At 40.4% G+C, this 27995-nt stretch overlaps 2 protein-coding genes across 2 annotated transcripts; both read right to left on the bottom strand.

Moving 5' to 3' along the window:
- Positions 1-53: 53 nt before the first annotated feature.
- Positions 54-6894, bottom strand: zgc:66479 (uncharacterized protein LOC327541 homolog). The gene is made up of 5 exons (XM_041946282.1): positions 6412-6894; positions 4308-4795; positions 3807-3873; positions 2224-2866; positions 54-2088 (listed from the first exon to the last, which is right to left on the bottom strand). Coding segments are annotated over exons 1-5 (1479 nt in total). The 5' UTR covers positions 6691-6894; the 3' UTR covers positions 54-2086.
- LOC121612201 (immunoglobulin-like and fibronectin type III domain-containing protein 1) lies at positions 6839-27588 on the bottom strand. Its single transcript, XM_041944911.1, has 25 exons — positions 27543-27588; positions 23937-24059; positions 23577-23716; positions 23369-23468; positions 23124-23166; positions 22828-23014; positions 21575-21893; positions 20883-21155; positions 20273-20740; positions 20029-20142; positions 19810-19921; positions 19235-19392; positions 18706-18822; positions 17483-17607; positions 15781-15922; positions 15341-15634; positions 14443-14739; positions 11535-11714; positions 11318-11446; positions 10747-11049; positions 10297-10382; positions 9962-10154; positions 9586-9882; positions 9188-9507; positions 6839-7033 (listed from the first exon to the last, which is right to left on the bottom strand). The coding sequence occupies exons 1-25, from the start codon at positions 27586-27588 to the stop codon at positions 6839-6841; spliced, it is 4761 nt and encodes a 1586-aa protein (XP_041800845.1).
- Positions 27589-27995: the final 407 nt, after the last annotated feature.

Below are 27995 nucleotides of genomic sequence, written 5' to 3'. Positions count from 1 at the left end.
CAATAGTCAAGCAGGGAGGAAATGAGACCTTTCACCCAGATTCAAGCACCGTTAATTTAATATGAATCAGCACAGCACAGAATCCAGAATACAAAAGTGAAAGAACCAGGGTTTATTTTAAAAACATGACAATGTGAGAAGTGTCATATTGAAAGTAACCAATGTCTTGGCAAAAACAGTGCATTTTGTAAAATTGAATATCAGGCTTAGTAAAAATGCACAGTGTTGTCCAAAAGTCTCACTACCAAGAACTCTGTTGAATCACTAGTGAAGCATGTCTACACACACATTAGCCAAGTCTCCGAAGAGGCAATTAATACAACAATATATCTAATATTAGATTTGATATGTTTGGTCTTTGCCTTATCACAGTTTGCACGGTGCAGCAGAGCATCCAAAGAAAATCCATTTTCTTACACAGTCTGATGATGCGACTGTATGTTTCACCCTTTATTTGTTTCGAATGTTCCCAGACAGGTTCAGCAGGGTTGAGATCTGGTGGCAGCAGACAGAAGAGCCATGAACACAGACAGGCACTCCTTGCTCCTCCTTCAGATTTCACAGTCCAGGTGTAGCCTGGATTCACGTGTAGAGTCAGTGTCCTGCTGAAAAACTCGAGATTGACTCTCTAGTTCTCATATGTGGCTCATATGTAGCTGAACATGTGTATTTCACATGGACTCTGGTTGGATGAACTGTTGCACTAACATCATGTGGCTGTTATTTGTAGTTAAATTGTCATCTGTAAAGAAGAATTCCCATTTTTGACTGTGAAATTCTGGTACTGTTTAGTCAAAGGACTGGTTTTGTCATTAAAGTTGTGATAACTGCTGCAAAACTGATTTATTCGGTCACTGAACGTGTTCACATGACACAAATTAATTGGTGCGGTCAACTTAGGTCTAATTGGTGGTGTTTTGGAGGAAAATTACTTGGTTTTGAAAATATCCCTCACAAGGTAGCTGCGGTACATCACTGTGATGGTTTTCCATCCATTTGGAGAGCAACTTCTCCCTGAGGTGCTTCACTAAGCTCTTCTTTACTTTCCAAAGTCAGTGAAAACACTATTAGTAGTGACAGTATTGCATAGAATATCTGCTGTTATTCCTTGAAGACACACAGCAGCACTAAATGATGCAAACTCTGAACTGACTCAATGATGTAGGTTTGAATAAAAAATACTAAAGCTGTAGGATGATGATGAAACCAAACAGTTCTTGGTAGAGGACTTTTACACCACGTTATCTTACAATGCTACAGGTGTGTTCTGTCTGACTGGAATCGTACAAAAAAAGTGCAAAAAATACAACGAGCCAAACTAAATCAAGCGAACCTCCAGTTTTTAAGTACTGAAACACAGAGATGCACTTTAAAAAGTAAAAAATCTATCAACTACAGTTTGTCGTATTCTTTAAAAACATTCAGGAATTCTTCTTCAGGGATGTTTTTTTTTTTCCTTTTTGCTAGCTCTTTAGTTTTGTCTGTGTAAACAACTGGGACACATTAAGTTACTGCAACTCGTCTAAAATATTGTCTCACCATACATTTCATATCAGTGACAAAAAAAAAAACACATTTTAATCTCACCAAGACAGGCATTACTTATGGCTTCAAGTGCATCGATAAACAGTTTATGCAATGGCTTCTTGTTATATCATTGGCTTTTAGTTTTCCAGTTTAGTACAGAGACCTTGATTTAAAAGAAAAAAAGGAAAAGTGCCACTTATGAAGAGTGGAAAACGATCTGTAGAAAGAGAGTCACTTTTTTTTTTTTTTTGATTAAGGCTTTTGAGGTCATTATTGGCAGGTAAACCCTGAATTACTCATTTCCTCACTTAACAGCCATCTGATATTTTGAGGTACAGGTTTCAGCTCCGACTGCAGCATAGTGACAGGTTTCTTCTAACTAGGTCTGCCTTTCAAAGAGCAACCGCATAATGAATACTGCACCTAAACAACAGCAATCAATAATGCCTTCCCACAGTATTTGTCATGTTGTAGACTGTGACTTCAGACTGACAAAGTTCCCGTTCTCCTCGGTGGGTGTGTCCGGTGTGGAATAAAATCCACTTTCTGGTGATATGAACTCTGTAAAACATAAAAAAACAAGCAAACATGAGGAAGGATGTGACAATATTTAAGTGTGTTTTATCCAATGCTGCAATGTCAAAAAAGTATGGAAAAATTAATGGAAAACAAAAAGTTTTCTTGATATTCTCTTACATTCTTCCCCTGGTGAAGCATCATTTTCGAATGGCTCCTCGCCTTCTTCATCCACCTCCTCTTCACTGTGGCTCTCCTCTTCAGCTGCGACATCCTGCTGTTCTTCATCCCCCTCCGACGCCTCCTCCTCTACATTAAGTTTCTCCTCCTCGGGTGTCGGCTCTTCCTGAGCCGCCTCCTCCTCGGGCATCTCCTCCTCTATGCTTTGTCCCTCCTCTGCTGTCTCTGTCGTATCCACTCCCTCCTGTTCTGATAAGGCGTCCGACTCCTCTTGCTCCGTCTGATCCTCCTTTAATGCCTCCGCCTCCACCTCCACCTCCTCTGCAGGAGCAGTTTCATCTGTCACAGAGTCCTCCTGCTCGACAGGAGCTTCATCCTGTGCAGCTGCCTCTCCTTCACTCGCCTCCTCTCCTTCATCTGCCTCTTGCTCAGCCTCTGCCTCTGGCTCTTGCTCTGGTTCTAGCTCTTCTTCTACATTGGATGCCTCTGTTTCTACATCTGCAGGAAGTGCCTCCTCCTCTTCATCCTCTTCTTCAGTTGCTGCAGCTGCTTCTCCTTCTTCTTCTTCTTCTTCAACTGTGGGAGCTGTCTCTTCCTTTGTCTGTTCCTCAGGCTCAGCAGGAGGCTGAGTTTCTCCCACCAGCTGATAGGAGGAAAGCAATAAAATACTGTATATTAGTTCAGAGTAGAGCGAAGTCCAGGCAGCTTATCTTTTCTAGGTCTACCATCTGGATGTCTTGGTAGCAACACACAAGGATCTATAGTGCATGGATGTAAGTGTAGATGTGAATCCCTGCCAGACAATTACCTCCTTCAAATTAATGAGGTGAAGGTCTCATTATAGTTCCCTATGGGCACACAGTGAACAGAAATAGCAAAGAGACCATGTGCGCTGACAGTATGTGTGTTAAGGCCTGTCAGGCAGGTTCTGCCATTATAGTTCACATATAATCTGATGACACACAGCTGCCTCTAAAGCTGTCTGGAAAGTTTTAGATCTAATAAGTCTGCAAAAAAGCAAAATCTAAGATGAAATATCTGAAATCAAGGCAGCATATGCTTGTTTTTCTCTCTGACGAGATATATCTTCTTATCTTATCAGCATTTCTTTGTATCCAGACAAATGAACTTGTTTTTAGTCTTTAGTCCAACTGTGGGTTCTTTGAGATGAGTTATTTTTACTAGAAATCTTGGTAAGTTGAATTTTCCTTTTCTGTTTGGAGATTATTTTGCTTATTTTAAGTAATACTTCCATATCAGCGTTTTTTTTCTCCTTGTTTTTCAGATGATTTTTTTTTGCAGGGTATTTCGTTATTTACCTTATATGAGAAGAAATTTGACTTCGTCTGGTTACAGACCTGTGAATCGCCACACACATGTCTGCTTTGTTCAATTCAAGTATGTCTGACTCTGATCTATGAACGAAATGAAATAAAGTGGCAACTCAGCCTGAATACCAGGCTAAATCTGGCTACAGTGTTGGTTACCTTGGTAACCTGCTTCTATATGTTCTCCAGCTGAGCTCCGAGTCCAGAGGTCAGACTACGGGCTGCTGAGGTCTGATCCTGCAGACTCTGACGTACCGTATCGAGCTGCTCCTCCACACTGGCCTGCTGGACCCGCTGGGACTGCTCATGCTCAAGTAACTCTCTGCAACACAGAAGACACTCACAGTTAGAGTTTCTGAGTGAGAATCTCCATTTAAAATGATGCTGCTAAAATATTGGCGAAAGAAACCCATGGCTTCATTACGTTGCTTTCTTTGAATCTGACATGTGCAACAATAGCCTGTGAACCACATTTCCATGATGTTTACATAAGCTTCAAAGGGTGCCGACTTACATACAAAGGAAGTTTTACGCAAACCATTCAGCTCCAAAAATCATCAATACAATAGAAATGTTTGTACAGATCAGGGCAATCTTACAATGTGGATGAGGCCTACAAACTCTGGCCATGGGTAACAGAGCTGCAGACAGTGGCAGCCAGCGGGGCTTTGACAAAGTCAACATAAAGTTATGGGTCAGAGGAGGTGAGCTATTTTCTCCACAGCTCCAAAAGCTGCTCCCTTTTCCACAACCTACCTGACAGCAGCCATCTCCAGCGTGCCAGCCTCAAGCTGAGCCTGGTAGGTGTGCAGCTGCTCTTTCAGCCCGAGCACCTCGGCTGCCTGTCCGTCCAGGGTGGCGCTCAGCGCGGTGACCTGCCCAGCTCTCTCCTCCAGCTTTGATTCCGCTTCTCCCAGGCTCCCCGTCAAGACCTCGACCTTGTGGGATAGCTCGGCGCTGAGCGTGGCCAGGCCGTCCACCTGAATCCTGACCCCCTCAAACTCCTCACTCTTCCCCTTCAGCATGGTCCGCAGCTGGCTCAGCTGCTCCAGAGACACGGTGGCTTGCTGCATCTCTGCCAGGCGGGCTTTCATCTCTGTGTGAAGCGACAGCACCTGAGCGGGGAGGTCAGACGTCCTGAGCTGCTCGGCTGTAGCCAAGGCCATGCCCACCTGTTTCTGGGCCAGTGCATAAGACTCCTCCAGGGCACTCAGGCGGGTCTCCAGACTCTCTGACACATGCTGCTGCAACGAGACATAAAGCAGTGATGTTGAGTCAAGCTGGAGTGAGTATCGGTCTCACTGATCTGGTGCTTTGACCTGAACTTTGAGCTACTAAGTGGACGCCAAAACCATGAAAATGTATAATGCAAATATCATGTTACCTAACTTCTGAGATGCTAAGGATGCTTTTATATTCATATATTATATATATATATATATATATATATGATCTTCTATTAATTTACTCAAAAACTGCATTTTTCGTACAAAATCCACATATATAAGTGCATGAAATAAAATATAAAACACTAAACCCAGTGATGCAGACATGAGCTGTAGAGTCATTTTAGAATCTGTTCAGTTTCTCATTAAATCAAAATACATTTTTCATTGCCAAACATTCAAATGCTCTAAAATAAAAAAAAATTATCTCCTATTACTGTCTCAGAGCTTCTAACAAGTCACACCAGTATCAAAAACTGAACAGCCAATCAGAACAGGTCAGTCAAACCTCACCTCCTTGTAAAAAGTTAGAGGAAACAAACTGAAAGCTGACTTTGCATAAAGAATCATTGGGCTGGTAAAACTCGTGTTAGTGCAGCAAACACATGAGTCACAAAAAAAAAACAAAACACAAGTTACTGCTGCTGCAGGAAATACTTCTGTAACAAGACTGAGCTAGCAGAGCTGCTCTCGTGCAAAGTGTTCACCACATCGCCTCGCCGGAACCAAAGGTGGAGCAGCATGAGAAAGGACGGGAGTGGATTTGCTTTGGCTAAGCGCCTCAAAAAAATCTTGCTCGGCTCCCTGGAGTTGCCTGCAGCAACTTAAAAATATTTGGAATACTATGAGCTTGACTGACAGAGTGAAATATATCTCAAGTCAACCATAAAACTCAGTTAGCAGTGACATAACAGGGCCAGTTCATTCATGCTGATATTTAAACTATAGGAATATAACAATTTCTTAAAATAGTAGTACTAATACTATGGATGCATACACCAGTAGAGTATTTAATCATATTGTATCATTTCAGAAACATGGATGGGACAATCATCACTCTCTGCTCCTCCACATCTCTCTGACAGCCTGTAAACAGCCTCTGAACTGGTGTTCAGTATCAAAAAACCTCATCCTAAATTTAGCCCTGGCACAGGACTGTCTTGTTTATTAATATTTTGGCAGCATCCTCTGCACAGCTCTGGAAACGTGGTCTTCACTGGAATAACAGACACCCACAGAGAGTGAACAGACCTGCTGTGTTTGAGTAGGTGGTAAAGTCAGTGGCCCTGCTGCAGCAGGTCAGGAATAAGCCTCATTACAAGCGTCGGCAGCTGTGGGGATGTTAGAAATAGCGTTTCGTACTCACTCCAGTGAGGCTCTTGGCATTTTGAAATCTGATCGAGGCCCGCAGGTCTTAACTTTGCTTGCTTGTTACTGGCAGTGCGCACCGTGGGCATGTGCTGAGGCCTTTTCTTATTAAGTGTAGGTTTATAAGCGCATTTGATTTATAGTGTTTGTCTGACATGATAAAGGACAACACATGAGGCGTCTTTGTGCTGCTGATGGCTGCAAACTCAGGTGACTAATCATGCTCTCGCAGGGAAAGGCTACTAGTTGTGACATGAATCCCTTACCTTATCGCTGGACTGTCGCATTTCTTCGTGGGAGGACTGCAGCTTCACTATTTTCATCTGCATGCCCATGAGATTGTCTGTTAAGTAGGTTAAAGTTTGGTGCTGCTGGAAACAGAACCACGCGCTAGTGGCACCGCCTATTACAATCATCAGAAATAAAACCAGCAGGAGAGTGTAATTACTCGCTCCAGCGCGAACTTCGGACTCCGCCACTTCATTTTTGAAAAAGTTGTCTTCATGTTTGTGGTTGCTTTTCCCTTTCCGATGCTTGGCAGTCATTTTCCCCCACGAGAGGACACAATGTTCTGACCGGGCGGATCGGTGATATTCAAGGTGCCCGGCGGGTCAACAAAAGCGCGGAGCGACGCGTGAGCGGCGGTTTGCTTCGGGGGATCCTTCGAGCGGCGCAGCGCAAATCAACCCGCTTTCAATCACCGCTCAATGAAGTACCGACAGGCTGCGGCGGGGTCCTGATGAAGAGGCAGAGCAGGAGATGAGACGGGGGAGGCGTGGACCGTAGGTAGCGTGTTCGTCCATTCAGGAAGAGGAAGGAGGAGGCCGCGGGGGCCGGGCCGCCGCCGGGAGTGGCTGAGCCTCCGCCACCAATGTGCGCTGCTGTCGCCTAATGGCAGGAGCGCACGTCCGGCGGTGGACAGCTGTGCGCTATTTTTCACCGCAGCTGAGACCGGAGCTGCATGTGGCCTGCGGCAGGTCCACACTTCTGTGCGGGTTGTAGCGACGCGACGTGACAGGAGAGCCCATGGCTGACTCAGATTAATTTACTGCGACCTTATTAATCAACGAACAGCTTCTTATTTCCTTTAAAAATGTGAGACTGACGTGTTCATGCACAGACCGTGAAAAGGGCAAATTTCTATTAAAGGTCACTCTCAGCTTAAAAGATGTTAACATCTTCTCGGCCTTTGCTGCTTTAATACTGAGATCCACACTCTTGATCCTTAGAAGGTCTAATTATTCGTTCTTTTTTATATGATTATTATCAACTGGGGCTACATACTAGGTTTATCATGTGTATCTCTTATTTTCCTTTATTTTGTTTGTTTTATTTTGTAAATCCACATTTTTTTTTATTTTTGTTTCGGGGGAAGGAGTCCACACATCTGGTGCTTCTTTCTTGGCTTTCTCTGTCATAAGTGTTCAGTTTGTGTACTCTGTTTTTCTGCTGTTTGTATAGTGCAAACAAACTATTCATCCATCCATTATCTCTTATGGGAGTTTTGGTTGTGGTTAGGGCTGACACATACTACAGACAGACCACTCCCATTCTTACAGGCAATTTAGGCCCACAGAGACAGAGCGGGAACCCACCTTCTTGCTCTGAGGCCACATCGTGCTGCCCTGCCTTAAAAGCCTCCCACACATCCATTTTCCACCCACACACAGGTGTTGCTTCAGTTTGTAGTCTTGCTGTGGAATATTATGATAAACATGGTGATGAAACAAAATAGAATAATGAACATCTCCATTTCCAAACACAGTGCATCAGTGTTTCTGTTGGGACATCATGCATGTCCATGCCATCACTCTGAACTTTCATCTTCACATTGCACTGAAACAGAAAATGCATGTTTGAGGTCATCCATTGTGTGGGCTTCAACAGAAGTGAATGGAAAACAGAGCATAAATGAATGACTGCATGACTGGTCCTTTAGCAGCACTATGGAGGTGACATCACAAAGTTTCCAGCTTTGCTCCAGCCAACTTAAACCATGACGTCTGATCAGCTGTGGTGATTTAAAACACCTGGGTGGACCAATTTAAAGCCCCAAAGATGTTCATGTCGCCAGTGTTGCAGCCGAGGCTAACAGCTGTAGGTTAGCTCATTGCCTTCAGTTACTCAGGCTATTTATGGCACTAGAAGTTTCATAGTTTTTCTATTGTTACATTTTATGTCAAATTATGTCAGAAAATTTGCTTTAGAGTTTCCTAACAAACTGTGATTTAAATGTGTAGTAAATTAAACAATGATAACACAAATAAAGTGCTTTTTCTACATCAAACATTCGACTGATGCACAACATCTAATTATGCAGGAATTTTTCACAGATGACATTTTGACATGTCACAGAAGGGAAAGCGCAGGTTTAAATGGAAACTAATGAACTAATGATGCTCTGGTTTCAGGGTTGGGGTATTGTGCATGCTGGCTCACTGTCATGCTGACATTGGTCACTGGGACACTTTGTACAGAACATATCCATTGTTGGTGTTATTACTAATATCTGTGCTTTTCCTATTATGACAAGTCCAAATGTGTGCTGTGAAAAAGGTAAACTCTGTTGGAATATTTCTACAGTAACCCATAATATAATTACTAATATAAATACTGTATACTATTTATACATTCACACTTATGTTTCTGAGAGGTTCACAAGTTAGATTCTCTCAAACCACGATTACCGCCATGTTCTGAACCAGTGGACAGAGAGTCAGTAAAATAATTTTCAAATCAGGAATGCAACGTTTTATCTGAGAAATCATTTTATTTTCATGCCAGCATCGGTCCAAATATAACACCACATCTCATCTTTTTCCTTGTTGCAACATTACATCCAAGCTGCACAACTACGTGAATTCAAGCATCATGTATTAGATATCTTAACCTTCAGTTAAACACTGCTCATGTTGTGGAAGCCTTACTATCTTCACTCTGTGTGGAAGAGAGATGATTTAGCATCATTAAGCATGTTTGGTTTTTTTTATTCCACCTATCATTTAAATTAAAGCGCAGGTGTGTTTCTCTCTCACCTCTGACACTGAGGACGGTGGAGCATTCAGCCCGTCCTAGGGCGTTCTCTGCAGTGATGGTGTACTCTCCCGTGTCTCTGGGGCCTACGTGGAGGATTAACATGGAGCAAACTCCACAGGTGTTGGAGATGTAGTAGTTGGTGTCGGTGTTTATGCTGATGTGATTTCGATACCACGTGACACGAGGTTTGGGATTTCCCTTCACTGCGCAGCTCATGTGGCACTCGTAGCCTTTGGGTGCAGTGTGAAGCTTCAAAGGCACGATGAAGGTCGGAGCGCATCGCAAATCACAGTCCTTTCTGGTCGGTACGCTCACCAAAAACTTTTCTACAAGAAAGGAGAAAAAGTGAGATTAGATTGTTACTGAAGAAGGGATTATTTGGCCTTTGAGATGCACAAACACACCTCTCTTCTTCTCCATCCCCCAGGTTGGTGACTCTGAGGGTGCAGATATGCCCATGTCGTTTTTGGCATAGACCCGGAAATTGTATTCCCTGCCGAGCATGATGTTGCAGACTGTGAACTTGTTATTGAAGAGTCTGTCAGCCACTGTGGTCCAAGTGCGTTTGGTGGAGTCCAGCTTGGACACTGTGTAGTGGAGGCGGTCATCACGCTTCTCATCAGGAGAAGGCTCCCAAATCACCGTCACCGTGCCGGGCACATTTTCCTCCAGTTCTACCGGTCCAGGAGGCTTCGGATCATCTGTAAGCATGATCAGTTTTACCGGCGGATCCATGAACGCATGCAGCAGGAGGAAACACATCTTGACTTTTAGTTTTACCTGTGACCCGAACCTCTGTACTGAATGTCTCCTGTCCTGCAAAGTTTTTCACTAAAATGGAGTAGATGCCAGAATCAGAGCGCTCAGAGGAGGGGATCAGCAGCTGGGATGAGCCGTCAGAGTTACTGATTGTAACTCGCTTTGTCACTGGCACGTTGTCCTTTAGCCACATAATATCTGGCCGTGGGGAGGCCTGTGAAAAAAACAGAGCGTTAGTAATGTCTTGAGTATTTCAGGCCTGAATGCAGTATCCTTTGGGTTTCTCTCCTGTTCGTTTTGTAAAATTAACCACAGTTTACCTCAGTATGTTTTTAATAGTACAGTATAAATCTCACCTCAAAGTTCACTGTGATCCTGACAGAGTTTCCTGCTCTCACCACCATGAAGCTCTTCATCTTGTGGTTTGTGAACTTTGGCCTCACTAGAATAATGAACAAAAACAATGAAATTGCCTTGGACAATATTTAACTTCAGGTTGTTCTTACATAGTGGAATAAGCTCAGACACAGATATGCATTCTATGTAATTCTATGCCCACACTTACTAATTTTAAGAAAGTTAATGATCGGTGATTTAATGCCCTGAAAATATTTCTGTTAACATAAAACAACATACTGATACTGTAGAAAAGCATTAAAAAAAGATAAATGATTCAACTGGGAAAGCTTGTTATGGTAATGTAAAGAAAGGATTTTGCCTCTTCAGCTTTCTTCAGCGTGTTAATGTACAGCTGCAACTAGCCAGCAGCAGGTTGCTTCTTAAATTTCGAACAAGAGTTGACTTACCAGGTGAGGGCATCGCAAGGACGTAGTTGGCCAGCTCCTCAGGATCACTCTCCCCTCCATCATTAGTCGCAATCACTCTCACCCAGTACATGTCCATGGACTTAAGGCCTTTCACACTGAAGGAAGTCGTGATGGTGGGACTACAGCGGGACCATTCAATGCAATCTGCCTGCCGAATCTCAACAAAATATCCCTTCGCTTCATCCTGAATCCCCGGTTTATCCTCAGGTTTGGTCCAAGTCAGGACCAAGTGGGTGTAAGACGTTTCTGTCAACTTCAGGTTTCTAACTTTACCAGGAGGCTCTGCAGTACATGATATGAAAGGTCATTCAATATAAAATATCAAATTTTTAGATTTAATCAGTACTATGAAAAAGATGCATGATTAAATGCAATATATACATTAACAATGCATATATATTTTTTAAAAATGTATTAATAAAAACTTTTGATAAAGACTTTTGTTTATTATTTGGCAAATCATTTTAATATTGCTTCATTTTAAGGCATGCACATGAATATATTTTGTGGAATCTATGAGTGTAACATAATAAACAGTTGCAACACTTACTCTTGGGATCCCGTGCAAAAACAAACTCTGACGGGCTGCTAAATTCACCAGCTCCTGAGAGGTTTATGGCGGTGACTCTGAATTCATATTCCATACCTGCCACAACATCTCTCACTGCATATTTCTTCTCTGGAATTCATTTCAGATAAACGACAAACATCAGTGTTGAGGTCTCCGACGCCAGCAGATTGAACTACAGTCAAGTAAAAATGCAGACCTTTTATTAGTTCATCCATGGCATTCACAACGGTCCAGAGATTACTCCCCTTCTTGCGTTTCTCCAAGATGTAGCCCAGGATACGCGAACCTCCTCGGTTACTGGGTGAATCCCAGGACATGTTGATGCAGTCGTCGTAGGCGCTGGCCACCTTTGGAGGTGCTGGAGGGCCTGGAAAAGCTGAGGCACGGAGAAACTAAAAAAGGCTGTGCTGATAAAGGCTTTAGTCAGACTGAACTTTCCTTTTGTAGTTTGAGACTCTTCAGTAGTAACGCAACATTGATGAAGAAGTATCTACCAATCAGATTGTTCAGTTTAAGAACTCAGGTAGATTCTTGTCATGTTAGAGGTGATGCAAACGCTGTGTTGTGTTGATTACACTCTATAGGTAAATCCTTCACTTTTTATTATCATTTACATCAACCCCGTGCTGAAATGATTAGTTAATTGATTAGTTAAGTGACAAAAAACATCAGGCAACAAATATGTTTATTGTTTAGTATATTTTTATTGTCTTAGTATATTTTCATTTCTAGTATATTTTTATTGCATTTACGAATATTGTTACTGCATGCTGGTTTATTTTATTCTAGAATCTTCATTTTATTTTATAATCTTTCTTATCTTTTTATTATCTTGTTTTTAACATGGGGGTTGCAATGCAAATTTCATTGATATGTCATGCTCAATGACAATAAAGAAATCTTGAATCTTGAATAATTGATTAATGAAGCCATTAATGAAGTAAAAAGGAGGAATTAGGAATTTATGTAGGCATTTTCTCTTACATTTGAAAACAGATACTATTTTTTGGTTTTCTGCTGTTGATCAGGGGGAAAAAGGGCAATTTTGACATGAATTTGTGATACAGAGAGAACAGAGCACAGACCAGCAGCAGTCAGGGTCGCGTAATGGATAATAGAAAACAGCAGGGGGCAGTAAGGACCGTGAATCAGCTCATCAAATGGGCCTTTTTCACAGGACACATTTAGTCACAGTAGGAAAAGCACACAGGTGTTTCACATTTCCTTTTCCATGTGGATTCAGTGATGTCAGACCACGTAAAAGGTAAATGTCCACAAGTCTCTGCTGATATGTCGTCTGATATTTTGTGTATTTGCTTCAGAAGCCACATCTGCACTATGCGCACTGAAGTGGATCAGCGGCCAACTGATACCATGGCTCAGCGCTGGCAAGTTAGAGTCACAACTTAGAAATTAGTTAAAATTGTCTGTACTCATTGGCAGACAGATAACTGTCGTTAGTAGTCTATGTAAACGCCTTAAAATAAAATAAAAGTCTTCAAAACCGAGGTAAGTCTTATCAAACGACTTGTGGAGTTTTTCAAAGTTTGGTGCGACACATATGATGTCTAACGTTAGCTAACGTTAGCTCAGTAGCTTAAATAATTAACCTAGCCCAGCCTAATGTTCGTGACAAAATGTTGAATATAAAAACGGTTTTCACAGTGGGGTATATGTCACTGACTAGTTCCTCTATTTATTTTTAACTACCCAGTTGCCTTTTTGTTTACCTCTCGTTTGTTTGCTTGTTTTTTTTTTAATGTTTGGCTCTGTAACGATAACAGAAATAAACAAGCATTACGTAACGTTAGCTAGCTTAAATTTAGATATTAGCCTGTTGATATTTGGTAACGGTAGGATGCTATAATATTAGTCCTCATGACTAATATTAGCACATGGGGTTGATAGGGACACGTAAAGAAACACCGTAAATTAACTTATCTCATGTGTGTACCTGTGTGTATCTATCTAGAAATAGCTATTTGTGCTTGATGGGTGTAATTCTCTGCATTGTTCATAAAAGATCCCTTTGTTTCTCAAATGTCTTGGTAATTTACCTAATCCAGTGATTTAATGGAATATTTGTTTAAATTATGTTTGAGAAGGGGAGACCCAAACTCCTGCTCACTGATCTGCAGACTTACTGGTCTAAGGTGAAAGACTGGCTGTGTGACCAAGCTGCTGATGCTGGCCAAACTTTCTGTTACTGTTTTCCAGCATCTTGTGGAGAATAGCTGGATTGGATCTTGTAGAGGACTATTTCAGACTTTCCTCTCCGGCCAACATTTCTGTGAAACTGGTGAGACTGATGGTCTAAGGACTTATACAACACTGTGACTCCACGTGAAGGAAGGCTGGCACATGGAGATGTTTTTGAAGCAGACCTCAATCAGTAAGTGCAAGTCATGATTTTTTGCTTGATGCTTCTGTTGTGATGTTTGTGCTGTGTGTTGTGACCTTTTCTGCTGCTTTTTATGCGTTGGCTGTTGAGGCTTAAACGTGTGAGTTTGCGACAGAGTCATGTGGACAGTCATGGACAGTGGCATTGTCTAACTTTATTCAGTCCAAAGTTGTGCTCTTGCTGTGCTTTTGGGCAGTGAAAATGGCTGCAATGTATGAACTTGTCACTGGCAGATTCCATCGTCATATGTTTGGTTTTATGGGTGGGTAAAAAAAACTAATCTCAGATTGCCTCTTGATGGCTCAGTGGTTAGTGAGATTGCCCCAGTTTTTAAACCTTTCACCTGGCCTTTATGGGTGAAGTTACAACTTCTCTTCTTCTTTGAATGGGTGCACTGGTTTCTCCTACAGGCCAAAGACACGCAGGCTAGGTGTGCTGAAAACTTCCACTTCATATCACCCACAGGTGTGAATAAATTTTTCTGTGTGTGTCTGGCCTGTGATCGACTTGTGACCTGTCTTGGCTGCATAGTACCTCTTGAGTCGACCCCTCAAACTCATGACTTGTTAAGGTTAATGCTGTTAATGGTTGGACAGCACATAAGGAGGAGGACTGAAGTGTTGTTTAACTGGCAATAAACAAAAAGTGAAGGCCCAGTAGGTGCAGTTTGTCCTCTCTTCGTGCCTGTCTATGGGGTGCTTACCTAGTGTGCCAGCTTGCATGTCATCAGTCTCCATCGCTTCACTCGTACCCTCGGCAGTCACTGCGCGGACACGGTAACAATATTTCCGCCCGTGGTCCACATCTATATCGCGGTAGCTGGGCACACCTGGGATCTCCCCTAATTTCTTCCAGGTATTTCGTCCCACTTGCTGTCGCTCCATTATGTAGTTTATCACTGGTGAGCCACCATCATCCTTTGGAGGCCTCCACTTAAATTCAATACACGTAGCTGAGCTCTCTGTTACCTCTGCAGGACCCAGGGGTGAAGTGGGTTTGTCTGAAACATCAAAAAGGTGTTATTTAATGTTTGAAAACCCCTCCTAGCTTATGTGTGAGAGGGCGAACAGTACTAACGTTGAGAGATAATCATGGTAAGTGGTGGCAGGTGTAGCAGAACTGAATTGAAATGAATCTTTATTTGTAAAGTTATCATGAAATTCTGGAATTCTACTTCAAGTAGAACAAAAACTTGTCATATTTTTTCAGTCAGGACAGTAGTTTGAGAGCTGCGCTTATAAAATAAATACCAAAATCTGTTCAGGCACAGATGGGCTCAGTGAAATGTGCCACCCTTTTCACCGGATAGAGAAAAGACTGGTCTGATTTTTGCCATAATGAGCATGAGCTGTGAAGCATTCAAGTACGGTGCTGTCTGTTGTCCTAAAGGTTTTAACAGAGTAAACTACTTTTTACTGCTCGGCTTCCTTCACAAATCACATCCTTTGGCATCTATGAAGATTAAAATTTTCCTGAAGGAGTTTAGTGTTAATGGTGTTGAATTGGTCTGACTTTTTTTTTTATTGTTGTGTTATACTGTATGTAAGGAAGGAACATATGTAGGTGATTTTCCTGTTTGGTATTATCCTTCATTCACTTACCAAGCACAATTAGCTGTGAAATTGCCTCAATGAAGCCGTGTTCGTTCTTGAGCTTGATCTTGATCTCTCCTGTGTCCTTCCTTTGGCACCTGCTCAGGAGCAAACGGCTATGACTCCCAGATTTCTCTATCTTCGTGTTGTTGTCATCTTGGAGCTCTTCTCCCTCTTTGTACCACTGAATCTTTATGGGTTCGTGGCCAACAAAATGCAGTTTGAGGATGATGTTGTGCCCCACTTTAACTGTCACAGGCTGAATGAAAGCACTGAGGTCTTCAAGGTCAAACCTTGGGGGATCTAAAAAAATAAGGGGTAATTTCAGTGTTAATGTCGTATTTAGCTGATCTGATTCTGACCTGTGCTTGTAAATATAACATTAGTTTTGACTTTTCCACTTTTACTGCAGTATCAAAAATCATTATTGTTGCAGCAAACTGGCAAACCTTTGACGTTGATCATCGCCTCTGTTTTACGGCCGTCTGCCTCGAAACGGTATTTCCCAGAGTGCTCTTCCTTGCACCTGATTATGACTAATTTATGGATTGCACCATCTTTAGTGATGGTGAAATTGTCATCTGGGGATATCTGGCAGGAAAGGGTGCAGACATATGAAAATAAACAAACTGAGCAACAACAATCTTAATTAGTTAACAAAATCAGCGACACTGCATTGCCCAAAGAGTTTTGTGTCCAGCTGTGTTGTGTCCACACCTGTCAAATGTTCCAGGGACATCACAGATGAGCAAATAACATATGAAATCTGTCTTAATTTCCAGTCACCATTACTGGATAAGGGATTCCAAGAAAGCGATAATGCATTTTCTTTCTGGGGAAGGTGCCTTTATTAGAGTGTAGAGATGGGTCCCTGGTCAGATTCAAACTGGGGAAAGTTGCACTTTCCCATTTAGCCTGTTTGCTTCAGTTCAAATGAACTCTGGTGTGTTACCAGTTTAATTTCTAAGTTTGGTCTGGTGTGAAAGCTGTCAGTTGAACTCAACAGGGCCGAGACTGCCTGAAATGGAGGGTCAGTTTGCTATCGAGCAGGTTCTGGTGTGGTTCATTTGAACCGTGTGAACTGTTAAGAAAGCAGCCTCCCAGTTTGCCTTGCAGCCGCTGTCAGTGTTACACAGTGTTTGGGCATACACCGACTACGGTACGCACCGGTTACGAATGTCAGATGCTGCAATTCTAAAATGAAAGTGACCGCTTTGTGTAGCAGGAGCAGAGTCACAGCACAGAGTAGCAGGTGTCAGGTTTCGCTTGTCAAAGCACCTATGTGGCAATACTATGGATGTAAACCCAATCCTAGTAGGGAACCGATAATATTGATGAAGACAATCTGTAAACTTAGTCTAATGAAAGTGGCAGCATCTGGAGGCAACACCTCTAATCTACAAACTCACCTTAAAGCACACCACAAGAGTGAGGCTGCCAAAATGGGCCCCCAGTGAAAACTCAACCAGAGATCAGACTGTGATCTACAGATATTGAGCATCCTCAATGAATATTTTTTTTTTGTAAATACTGATGCTGTAATCACTTACACAGGAGTTTTATTAAAAGGTGGGAAAATTTCCTCTCTAGTTGCCATCTCTGCTCCCAATCAGCAGACACGTTATAGCCTTATATTGGCCACCAAATGATCTTATTAATACAGATATTTCCCACGATACATCAGAAAGGAACAGAAAGTTAAACCAGAGGTGTGTTGAGCTTGTGTTTGACTCACCAAAACCATGCAGTAACTATCTCTAAATTATTATTCTGTCTCTATTTTTGATATACAAAGTCCAGTTACAGACCAGGCTAATAATGTTCATGATCATTTACTTCTGGGTGAGTTCATTCTGACACCAGAAAAGATAAATATTCCCGTAAAGATGCAGTAAAGTGCTGCAAAACTCCAATGAATAGGTTGTCAGTCAGTTCTGATGATGTAATACCTACAAGTCTTGGTTTGTTTCTAAAATTCAGCGTGAACCATAACTAGAACATAACAGCGTGTCATTTTTTTCTCGAATGAAATGAACCAAACTACAGGTGTGAAAGTGACCTTACACTCCCGGGCTGCCATATTGCACTTTTTCAACTCTGACACCGTGCCGGAAAGTACAGAAAATGATGAGTTTGACCTTTCCGACTAACCTTTTGTCCGTCTCTGAACCAGGCTCCCTCGCAGTCTTCACCGCTGAGCTTACATGTTAACTCTGCAGTCTCGTTGATGATTGCACTGACGTCAGACAAACCACAGATGAACTGGACCCCTGGATCTAACATAAGCAGCAGGGAACAGTTAGAGAACAGTTAGGCACTGTGATTATTTTGATTTACATCCAAAACATTTTTCACAATGAAAGAAAGCATAAATGATGTGGCCACATTTCATTTTCTTATTTTTATTGTGCAGTCTTGCTTTTATTTATTTACGTTTTCAGTTTTCAGTCCCTGCAGGGAGTTTTTATTTTGTTCTCTCTGGTTCTTACATGTGGTACACTATTTTCAAAACACATTTCTTATTTAATGTGCATTGTTTTTTTGACATAAGTTTGACTCTGTCAAGGGAAGTGTCTCGGGAAATGCACATCTGTCAGGAAAACCAATGATATAGAGCAAATGAAGATTGCAAAACAATTTGGTTTTGCATTGTAGTTCTGCACCTGGAGAGGCTCCCTGCTGTGAGAAAATAGCAAATCAACATGGAATACAGAGTGACTTGATAACCAAGATGCAGGGATAATTGTGAATGAATGATAACATCTAAAAAAGAATAGCGTTTTCAGTTCACAGAAAATTTGATTGCAGTTGGAGGTGTTCTGTGACTTCTGTTGAACACTCTTTCTCCCAGATTTTTTTGTCAGAAATTGTGGACAGAACACAAATTGTAAAAGTAAGATAAGGTTAAAAATGCAACACCTGACACAGCAAATGTGTACATTCTACCATATAGTCATGGTGGTGTATGTTATTGGAAGGTGAGTTATTTTGTGAAGCTTTTAGTTTGTGGTGGCTGCGTTAAGTTCCAAGACCCAAAATCATGATAAAATACAAAAATGTCATGAAAGTCATATACAGACTCATGTAGTAAAGTTGAGAGTAATATCCTAATTCTAATATTGTTTGTTAAAAATTGTAATAATCAGAAGTTACACATATAACAATATTTAATGGCAGACAGTAACATGAGTTGTATAGACGTGATTTTTACCAAGAGGTGCAACGCTGCAGCTGGAATTCACAGCAACATTAGAATCTAGGTTTGTGTAATATAGCACTGAAATGAATGAAATTAATTGATTATTTGATTACTGGATGCATCCAACCAAAGCCCATTCCTGTGATTCTGCCATGACAACTTTTAGATCACTTACCAGCAACTTTATCTTCTATCAGTGGGCCTTGTCTTTTACGCCTTGAACGTGCGGCAGAGCCAGTTTCATCTTCAGTCTCGTCACACTCGTTGTGGTCTTTAGGACCTGTGCTTTCACCTTTTTAGATATCAATGTATGCAAGTTCAAACTTTACACACGCCATAATTGACAGTTGACATTATGCCATTATAACAATCTCAGAGTGTGCAAAAATGTTGTTTACAATAATAACAATGTGGGCTAGATTGAACTAAAATTGAGTCCCTGAGCAAACACATTACACATGCATACTTGATAACAGACAGGGTCACCAATTCTACTAGTTACTACTGCAGCTAGTTAATGGTAAATATGTGTACCTCAGACAGAAAACCATGCAGACACACCAAAAACAACTATCTCTACCTATGTACGACAAGAATATACAGGTTTACGCGTGACTACCTTCCACTCATAAAAAACAAGCCGTGGAGTGCTTCAGGAGCAAAAGACACCTCCGTGCAGTAATGCAACACTTGTGGTCTCTTACCATTGACTCCTTTCTGTGGCTGTTGGCCTTGCTTTGAACAACTTGAAAGCTTGCCCTGGCCTGTAGAGTCCTCATTCTCGTCACTGTCACTTGCTTCATTGTCACTTGCTAGTTCATTTGGATCTGTATTAAAGCCACAGCCTTCAGCTAGTATAAACCTGGTCATGCAGTCGGGTTTCAATAAGCTCAGAACACTATTGCATTGGAGTTTTATTAGCCAAGATGAATTAAAGAAGTACAGCATCATGTACAGCTTTGGCAGCTGTTTTTATATCATCATACTACTTCACAAGTGCGTGATTAAAACAGTGCAATTTCTCCACCAGTGCAGTAAATTTTGCTAACATTTAAACTATGTTAAATCAATTAAAGAGACAGAAGCATTCTTAGCAGTGTTTCAGGTGCTAGCTCATTTTCTTCAGTCTGTTCTTTACTACACAGCATATCTGCTACAAGTATGACTATTCATGAGGGGCAACTGTGGTACTTTCCCTCCAAGCAGCCAATATGTGCCCTGCTGTTTCTTACCGGATGTATGTTGTTTCCAGTGGACTTTCCTTGAGTGCTTTTGGCACCTGACAGGCCCAGTAGAGTCTTTCATTCGATCAAAATCAGCCATTCCATTTTGACTTGTGGCAAGTGTTTGAATCTGGTTCAACTCTACATCAGCGCTCTGGCTGCTGGATTCTGTACAGACACACAGTCAAAAGAAGAAATGCTGTTTAGAAAATAACTATGGATGTTAACTGAGCAAAACATGTTTAAAAAAAACATGTTTCTCTACATAGTCTTACCATTTTCATCATTTTTTATGCATCTTGAATTATTGGCAGATCCAGTGAAGTCCTCATTCTCTTCAGAATGTCCTCCTCCGTTTCTGTCTGTTGGAGTTAATCCACTCTCTTCCTCTTAAAAAAAAAAAAAAAAAAAAAAAAGAAAACGAACACAAATGCACATCAACACAAATTTTAACCACCACTGACCACTCACTGCAGTGCTGACGGTGAAAATGCATCGCTAGGCATAGATCGACTTTACCTGTTACCTTGTCAAAATCTGCTTGACCACATCTGGTGTGTCTCTTGCTCTTGGGGCCGTCTACTATTATTTGCTCTTCTGCTTTTGTTACACACCCTGAATCATCTGATATTGTTACTGTGCCGTCCCCTCTTGAGTTTTTGGTCTTTGCTTTCCCTTTGCTCCCTGTTGGCTCAGACAGGCCACTGGTCCTTGCAGCATTTGACTCGTCCTTTACTGCTCCACTGCTTTTACCCGGTCCAGTGATTGCACCTATGTCATCATCTCTTCCACTAGTGGTTAATGTCTTTTTGTCTCTCAGTTGTCCTTCTTTGTGTTTTGCTTTTACTGATGCTAAAATCTTCTCCATCTCCTCACGGTTTTTTATTTGTTGCTCTCTGGCCACTTTCTCAAGGTCAATCTGTGACCCACCAGCCAAGGTAGTTTTACGAGCCGTCTTCTTACCAGCAAATGCAGGTTCGTTCTCATCTTAGAGGATGAAATGCAATATAGATGACACATAACTCAAATTTATTTGTGAAACTTATCATTCACAGTTATGTCAGTAATTAGGATCAATTCATCACACATTGACAGTTCATTATAGGTGTGTTACACTGTTAGGTGTTACCTTCCACAACCAGCCAGGCACTGCAGGACATAATGCCAGACACAGCTGAATAGATGCCCTTGTCCAGCTGCTTGCAGTCCTTGATCAGCAGCCTGTGAATCAGTTTGTGGTCTGACACGGTTATGCTGTATTTCTCTCCATCCTCAAGGACGCTGCCCTTGCCCATCCATGTGATCCTGGGTAGCGGGTGTGTCAGGACACACTCAAAGAGGGCATCCTCTCTTTCTTGAGCTTTAACCTCCTGAATTTTGATAACAAAGTCCACGTGGGAAACTGTAAAAGCAACACAAAGAAGTCAGTGAACCAAGCCATCTGTTCAGTCTGTTACACAAGGCTACTGTGATTAATAGAGATGTATACGATTAGTAGGAGAGATGTTTACACCTGTAGTGTGCCTCTTTGTATGTGAGACGTTTCACTGTTGATTTTCATAAAATAAAAAGTAAAATCAACCATGGTTGCCTTTCCCAGAAGTCATTTAGCTAAAGCGCAGAATGACCTCAATAGAGATTAAGTGAGGAAATGAATTACTGTACAGTGCTTTCTTCCTTTTCACTGTGAGACAGCAGTTTATGTTTAACAATAGGAACTGTGAAAAGTGGTATTGTTAGTGATTGCACACACTTGATGGATGCACAGGGACAACAGGAATTCAATTTCAATCCTAACAACTTTTATTTTCTTAAACCTACATTTAAACTCTGTATGGAGGACCTCTTCATCCACATAATTCAGCCCTGTGTTGAGGAGGTTGACTTCTCCATCCATCTGATTCAGCCCTGTGTTGAGGAGGTTGACCCCTCCATCCATCTGATTCAGCCCTGTGTTGAGGAGGTTGACCCCTCCATCCATCTGATTCAGCCCTGTGTTGAGGATGTTGTCCTCTCCATCCACCTCGTTGAATCCTGTGGCCTTTTGCATCAGACCCTTGATGCGAAAATCTTTCATCCTCCCAGCACTCAGCAGGCTGTGGTCCTCTGTTGGGTCTTCATCATAGGGAATCACACCATCCTACCAAGTACGCAGAGGAGTTACAGACAAAATAAGCTTTCATATTCTGATTATGAGTATATCTTGATACAGAAAATTTTGACATTATTATCGCCTGTCACAAAGGACCCGGATTTACATTGTTTAAGGCTGAACCAATTGGATGGTTAAATGTGATGAACGTAAAACGTGTGCGTTGTGTTTACGTTCCAAACTATTCTATGTCTTTTGGTTTTGGTGAGCAGCCACAGTCGAATACAGTCTTAGCCTAAAAGCTAGCATATGGAAGCAATTTGGCTTTTATCCACAGGAGCACTGTTGTATGCAAGTGGAACTTTGAAATTTGGGACTTTGCCTTGCGGTATTGTCAGCATAAAGCAGTGTATATTGCCATGAGTACTACCTTTTTTGCATCACCATGGTAAGTTTTGAGGACATTATGTAGTGCATTAATTTCACATTTAGGATTTGGGCACTCCAAAAAAAATGAGTGTAAAATAATGCACTATATAGCAAACACGGAGTAATTAGCAACAGTTAATATAACTATAAAAAGAACCCACCACCTAAAGAGATCTTAACCTGACTCATTGTGCATCTTTAAGATCAATTTCCAGCTCTCAAAACACAGGCATCATAATTAATACCTACCTAAAGAGATGGCAAGAGCTGATTGAGATGGGAGTGAGATTAATGAGATGAAATGAGCAGTAAAAATTGATAATTTTTCTTGAGTAAATATTTGAGATGCCCTTCTTTCACTAATTTTAACTGCTAACTGTGTTTGATCTTTAAAGTAATCACAGTAATTTGCCATTATTGGTAAATATTCTGAATGAATAATCAATGCCAGATGTCTTCAGTGAAATGCCAAATCCATTATAGTTTATTAATCCTATACTGATGATTTAGCAGGAGATAATGCATCGACTTTGAGAACTGAGAGTTTTCATACCTTACACTTATTTTGTACTCTCTTCCTCTTCTTCTCTTCCAGTTTCTTGAGCATCAAATCTAAGTTTGTAACACCAAACTGAGTACAGATGTGCTCGTAGTCTTTCTTGTCAGCATTCAGCATCGCATCCCAGAATCTTTTATCAGTTTCCCCATCTTCTTGCTTTGTCTGATTTTCCTCTACTTTACTGAAAAGTACAAACATTGAAAATTGTTTTTAAAAAGAGAAGAATCAATGATAAAATTCACACATGCAGAATAATGTTTGGGTATTGTACACAATGTCTGTTTTCTTACCTTTTCCTCAGCAATTTTCTGAAATCTAATGGATTTGTTGAAGCTGAAAGCCAAAAATTCAGTTTAAGTTTATTAAGGTCTTTTACAGCAGTACTCAGAAGTCATATAAAGCTATGTAGGAACTGCGGAGATGAGGCGTAGGAGGAAATTAGAGTGCCGGTTATAGACTCACCAACGGTCTGACATGCACAGTCAAAACAAATACTCACAATCATGTGTAGAACTGTTGCATGAACAACTCTTACCTTCAGTCACAGTTAATGTTGCTGTGCAGACAGCTTTGCCATATTCATTCGCAGCATAGCATTTGTATGTGTCTGTTTCCTCAGAAGTCACTTTGTGGATCTAGAAATACAAATATCATGTGACATGTAAGTGATCAGGTGCACAGATTGAATTCGCGCAACAGATGGCCCTTCTTATTGGTGTTTGTGAAATAATTTAGTCACTCACCTCTAATATATACTCTCCAGTTGATTCATCATATTTAGTCTGAAATTTGTCCTTGTCTGAAATTGTCCCTTTAGCTCTTCTCCATGTCACCTCCGGTTTTGGATCTCCTTTCACTATGGCCTTGAAAACAGCTAATTTCCCTAAAGGACGTACGGAAATATTGCATCTTTATATTTTCAACTACTTAATGGCTTTCAGTCAGTTCATAATTGGAAATATAGTGCTATGAAACCCAGCCAATCAAATTTATTTTGTTTTTTTTTTGATCAGTTTAATCAGTTATTATCATTCATCTCCTTTAGGTGACTGTACAATTCCATGAGTATGTCGGTTTCTGTGCTCTGTTTCAGTGAAACTCACCTTCCTTTATTGTCGTTGGCATTGGTTTACACTGGAAATCTGGGAGGCTTTTTCCCTCTGGTATGTTTACTACATCCTGCGTGATCATTACTCCAGGAATCTTAGATCTTCTCCGGATGAGAGCTAAAAAAAAAAAAGGCAGCAAGATAATACTAAAAACAAAGCTTTCAGTTAATTGTAATTGTAAAGTACTTTTGAACCTACAATTAAAGTGTGTATATGTGTGTGTGCGCGGAAACATTAGCTGAAACAACCTACATGCAAGCCCAATATATTCCTGTTGGTTCTATAGTAGATTTTTGTGGTCGTATAGGTGTGTGCTATTATTCTTTTTGTACCAGTTGTGCCATCTTATTGCTCCTTAACGTCAATCACGATAATGTTAAATCATGTTATGTTACAACATCATGTTAAATATGTTGTATATCTAAAGTATGTATTTGTTGTGGCCAGTTTTGTATCATTATCTTATATCTTAACTGTGAAATTCAGATCCCACATCAGCTAAAATGAAAGGTAGGTTATGAGGCATAAGTTGCTATGTACCTCTTATATACAGTACAGGCTGCATAGGAGAGGTTATGAACAAAACTATAATCTGAAGCATTATTCAGTGTTGCATTCTGCATCTGTTGTAAACATTTAGAGCCCTCCTTTTTAATTCTACAAAGTTTTACTACAAAGATGAAATAAAACAATTTCACAGTGTGCTCTCATCATTACATACAAGTAGATGTGCAGGGCTGCAGTTAACAATTATTTTCATTATCCACTCATCTGTCATTTTTCTTGATTAATTGTTTGGTCTATAAAATGTAAAAAAATATCAAAAATAGAAATTCGTCTCAATTTTGTCCAAGATGCCGTTGTGAAATTACTTGTTTTGTATGATCAACAGTCCAAACCAGGTAAAACAGAGAAAATATGCAAATGATCACATTGGAGAAGCTGGAAATATGAAATGTTTGCCAATTTGAAGAATGACTTCATTCACACAAGCATTTCAAACAGCGGTACATGAAATCCATGCTATGATCCTCTGCCTACCTGATCCACTGCTCAACATTTTCTTATCAGGCGAGTCGATGAAGAACAGCATTAGTCCCGGGATTAATGATTATTATGACAAGGACTGAAATGGGAGAACCACCACCCTGCCAAACATGTAACTGAGGGCGACTGATTTGACAAGGCAGTAAAGAGATAGTTATCAGCACGAAGACAGGACAGATCACAAGCAGACACAGTATTCAATAATACCTAATGTATTATTCAATATTTATTCCATTATTCATAATAATGGATGTAGCTCAACATTGTATTGAAGCTGTAGTACATGGCGACATCACACAACCTATGTTTGTCTACCAGAAAATAAAACAGCTCTTTATTTTACCTGACTTGTTGCCAGACACCTCATTAAAATGTTGAATGTATTGATGAACGATGGAGAAATCTGGGGGAAAAGAAATTACACTACATCAGTTAATAGTACATGAGTGAGCAGAAATTTTCTTAATCATTCAAACCAGGTGAAACATTTATTTGTCTTGTTTTGTATGAGATATATATATATATAGGGAGAGAGGTAATTGAGCGAGAGATCCAGTCAAGCATAATGTAAAGGAAAGCTCATAGAGGCCTGAATAAACTGAAGCACTGAGAGGGTCACAGTAAAGGACAGCAGGCAGGCAACCTTAATCCGGGGATGTTTTCTTCTCATCCTCAGTTTATCACTGAAGCCTGAGAGAGAAGACCTTCAGTCAACTGGCTGTTGAAGTGCCTGTCAGTTGGGCAAACTCCAACTTGCATCAGTTTTTTAAGTAAATGGAGATACTGTACGTCATAATGTTGGAGGTTTCACTTTTTATTACTATTTACAGATGCCGTGTGAACTGTTATATTTCCAAGAGTAGTTTCTTTTATTTCGCAGTAACACATTTGTGGCCACTTGGGGGCAGTACAAATAAGTTGTGACAACACAACATAGACAAGTCATCGCATTTTAAGTTGATGTGGTGAACTGAACTGAAAACTCTATTCTCACTCTCATTTGGAGTCAGGACTGTGTCCACCTGGTGAATCTAAGTCCAATACTTACTCTTCTTTTTACTCTGGTTTTGGTCTTCACCAACTTCTGAGAGAAATCTCTGGCTGTTCAGCTGCTAAACGCTTCATATATACACCAGCTAGTCCACCATTTGGTGCAGAGCAGGTATTGTTCAGTAGTTTTTAGAGCTTGCTGCAGCTGAAAGCAGTGCCACTGCATGACAGCAGTTGGAGTCAATTAAAACACTAAACTTGTGAGCTGGACAGGTAAACAATAGGATGAAACTCATTATATAACTCGGTAAAGCCGAGGGGAGCTGCAGATTTAACTGATAATTCTCTAATTTCCACGGTATCACTTTTTTCACAGAATTATTACAAGAACATCGATTATAACAAATACACGTGTCTTCAAGTTCCCACATACATAGCAGGAACACACCTTTGATCTGACCAGATTAACAGATACAGTAACCAGTGGTTTTAACAGTCAAAACCTTTTTAAACATTTGTATTTTAGTTAAGTCATATTTCAATAACAGCAGTCATTAAATTGTATTTTCTTGTAGCACCATAGTAGTTTTTACAGGTATTCATTATAAAATGAGAAATTGTAAAATACTTGTAAGGAATTCTTTAGGCATTAACAATAAATGTAAAAGTTTTGAGCCTGTGCATTAATCATATTGCTGATATCACAAAACACTTTGTTTCAAAGTGTTTTAAAACTGCTCTCTTGATGTACCAATCTGTCAGCGTGAACAACATTGAGTGCATTTCTACTCTCTGTAAATTGTTTGTTGACTCCAGCAATATGTTATGTTTTGGCAGGATTAGTGGCAGCTCGTTTTCCTCTATTTTTGGTGATGAATTAACTTGCACAGAGTATTCTGTATAGGAGACAGTGATTGAATTGCTTTGCTCATCTCAAAGACAAATGTAGGCTTTCATCACAGATAATCACAGCAAAATTGTGTTATATTGTGTTTTATGTTATTGTTTTTGTTCAAAATGTTCACTTGTTAAATTATTTATGTTTACTCATTTCACAAATTTACAGTACACAAAGCCTACAGTATAGTACTGTTTAATTGCAGTCAAGGTGTATATTACGTCATGTCTAATCTAATAAAGGTGTGTAAAGTATTGACCTTTAGGCGTGCAGTAAATATTTAATGTTACAGCAATTTGTATCATCCTTTCCATTAAATTCATACCTATTAGATGCATTGGCAGAAATCACACAAATACGAAAAGAAGAAAGCTGGCTTATTTAAAGTGAATCAATGTCTTAACGGCCCACAAATGTATTGCAGATTAATATGACAGCATACTCCATTATACACTGTCTAATGTTGTAATTTCTGAAAAAATGTAATTGCTAATTAAAAAAAAATTCCTCTGACACAGTTTGTTTCTGTCTCCTGTGGTTCCACTTTATGTTTGCAATTGATGGACACCAGGCCACTTTATTATTGCTTAAATCACTAAAATTAAACAGGACTAAGCAGAAAAAAACAGACATTTGAAGAGGAAGGAGGAATTGCAATACTATACTTCGTCTGCTGGCAGTGGGACCTGTGTTCTTCGTCCTTTTCCACATATTGCCAAGTTTACTGTCATAAGGGTGACCTGCAGATAGAATGTGAACACAACCGTTAGTGCCTGATATGACCAGTCATCAGTGTTTCCTTGCATCATAAAGTACTGTCCAAATGCATTTATATTCCTCTTGTTGTGCAGTATTTTTGCAAAAGAATATTGCTCTGATAGTACACTATAAAGTAGAATATGATACAATGCTTATATTTATAGAGGGTTGCTTTACGTCATGTCAAAACTAGAAAGAACAATTAAGAAAGCTTTGTGTCTACTTTGGTTTTGTTCTTAGTTTTCAGCACCTCAAATCCTTGTTTAGACATTTGCCAAGATATTTTCTATAGAACCTTCAGGCTGCTTAACCTTTACACTGTATTTTAGCAAGTACTGTTCTGTTCTCATTTTACAGGT

This window comes from Chelmon rostratus, chromosome 10 (assembly GCF_017976325.1).
Source record: "Chelmon rostratus isolate fCheRos1 chromosome 10, fCheRos1.pri, whole genome shotgun sequence".
Classification (NCBI taxonomy): domain Eukaryota; kingdom Metazoa; phylum Chordata; class Actinopteri; order Chaetodontiformes; family Chaetodontidae; genus Chelmon; species Chelmon rostratus.
This window is presented reverse-complemented; position numbering and strand designations above follow the sequence as displayed.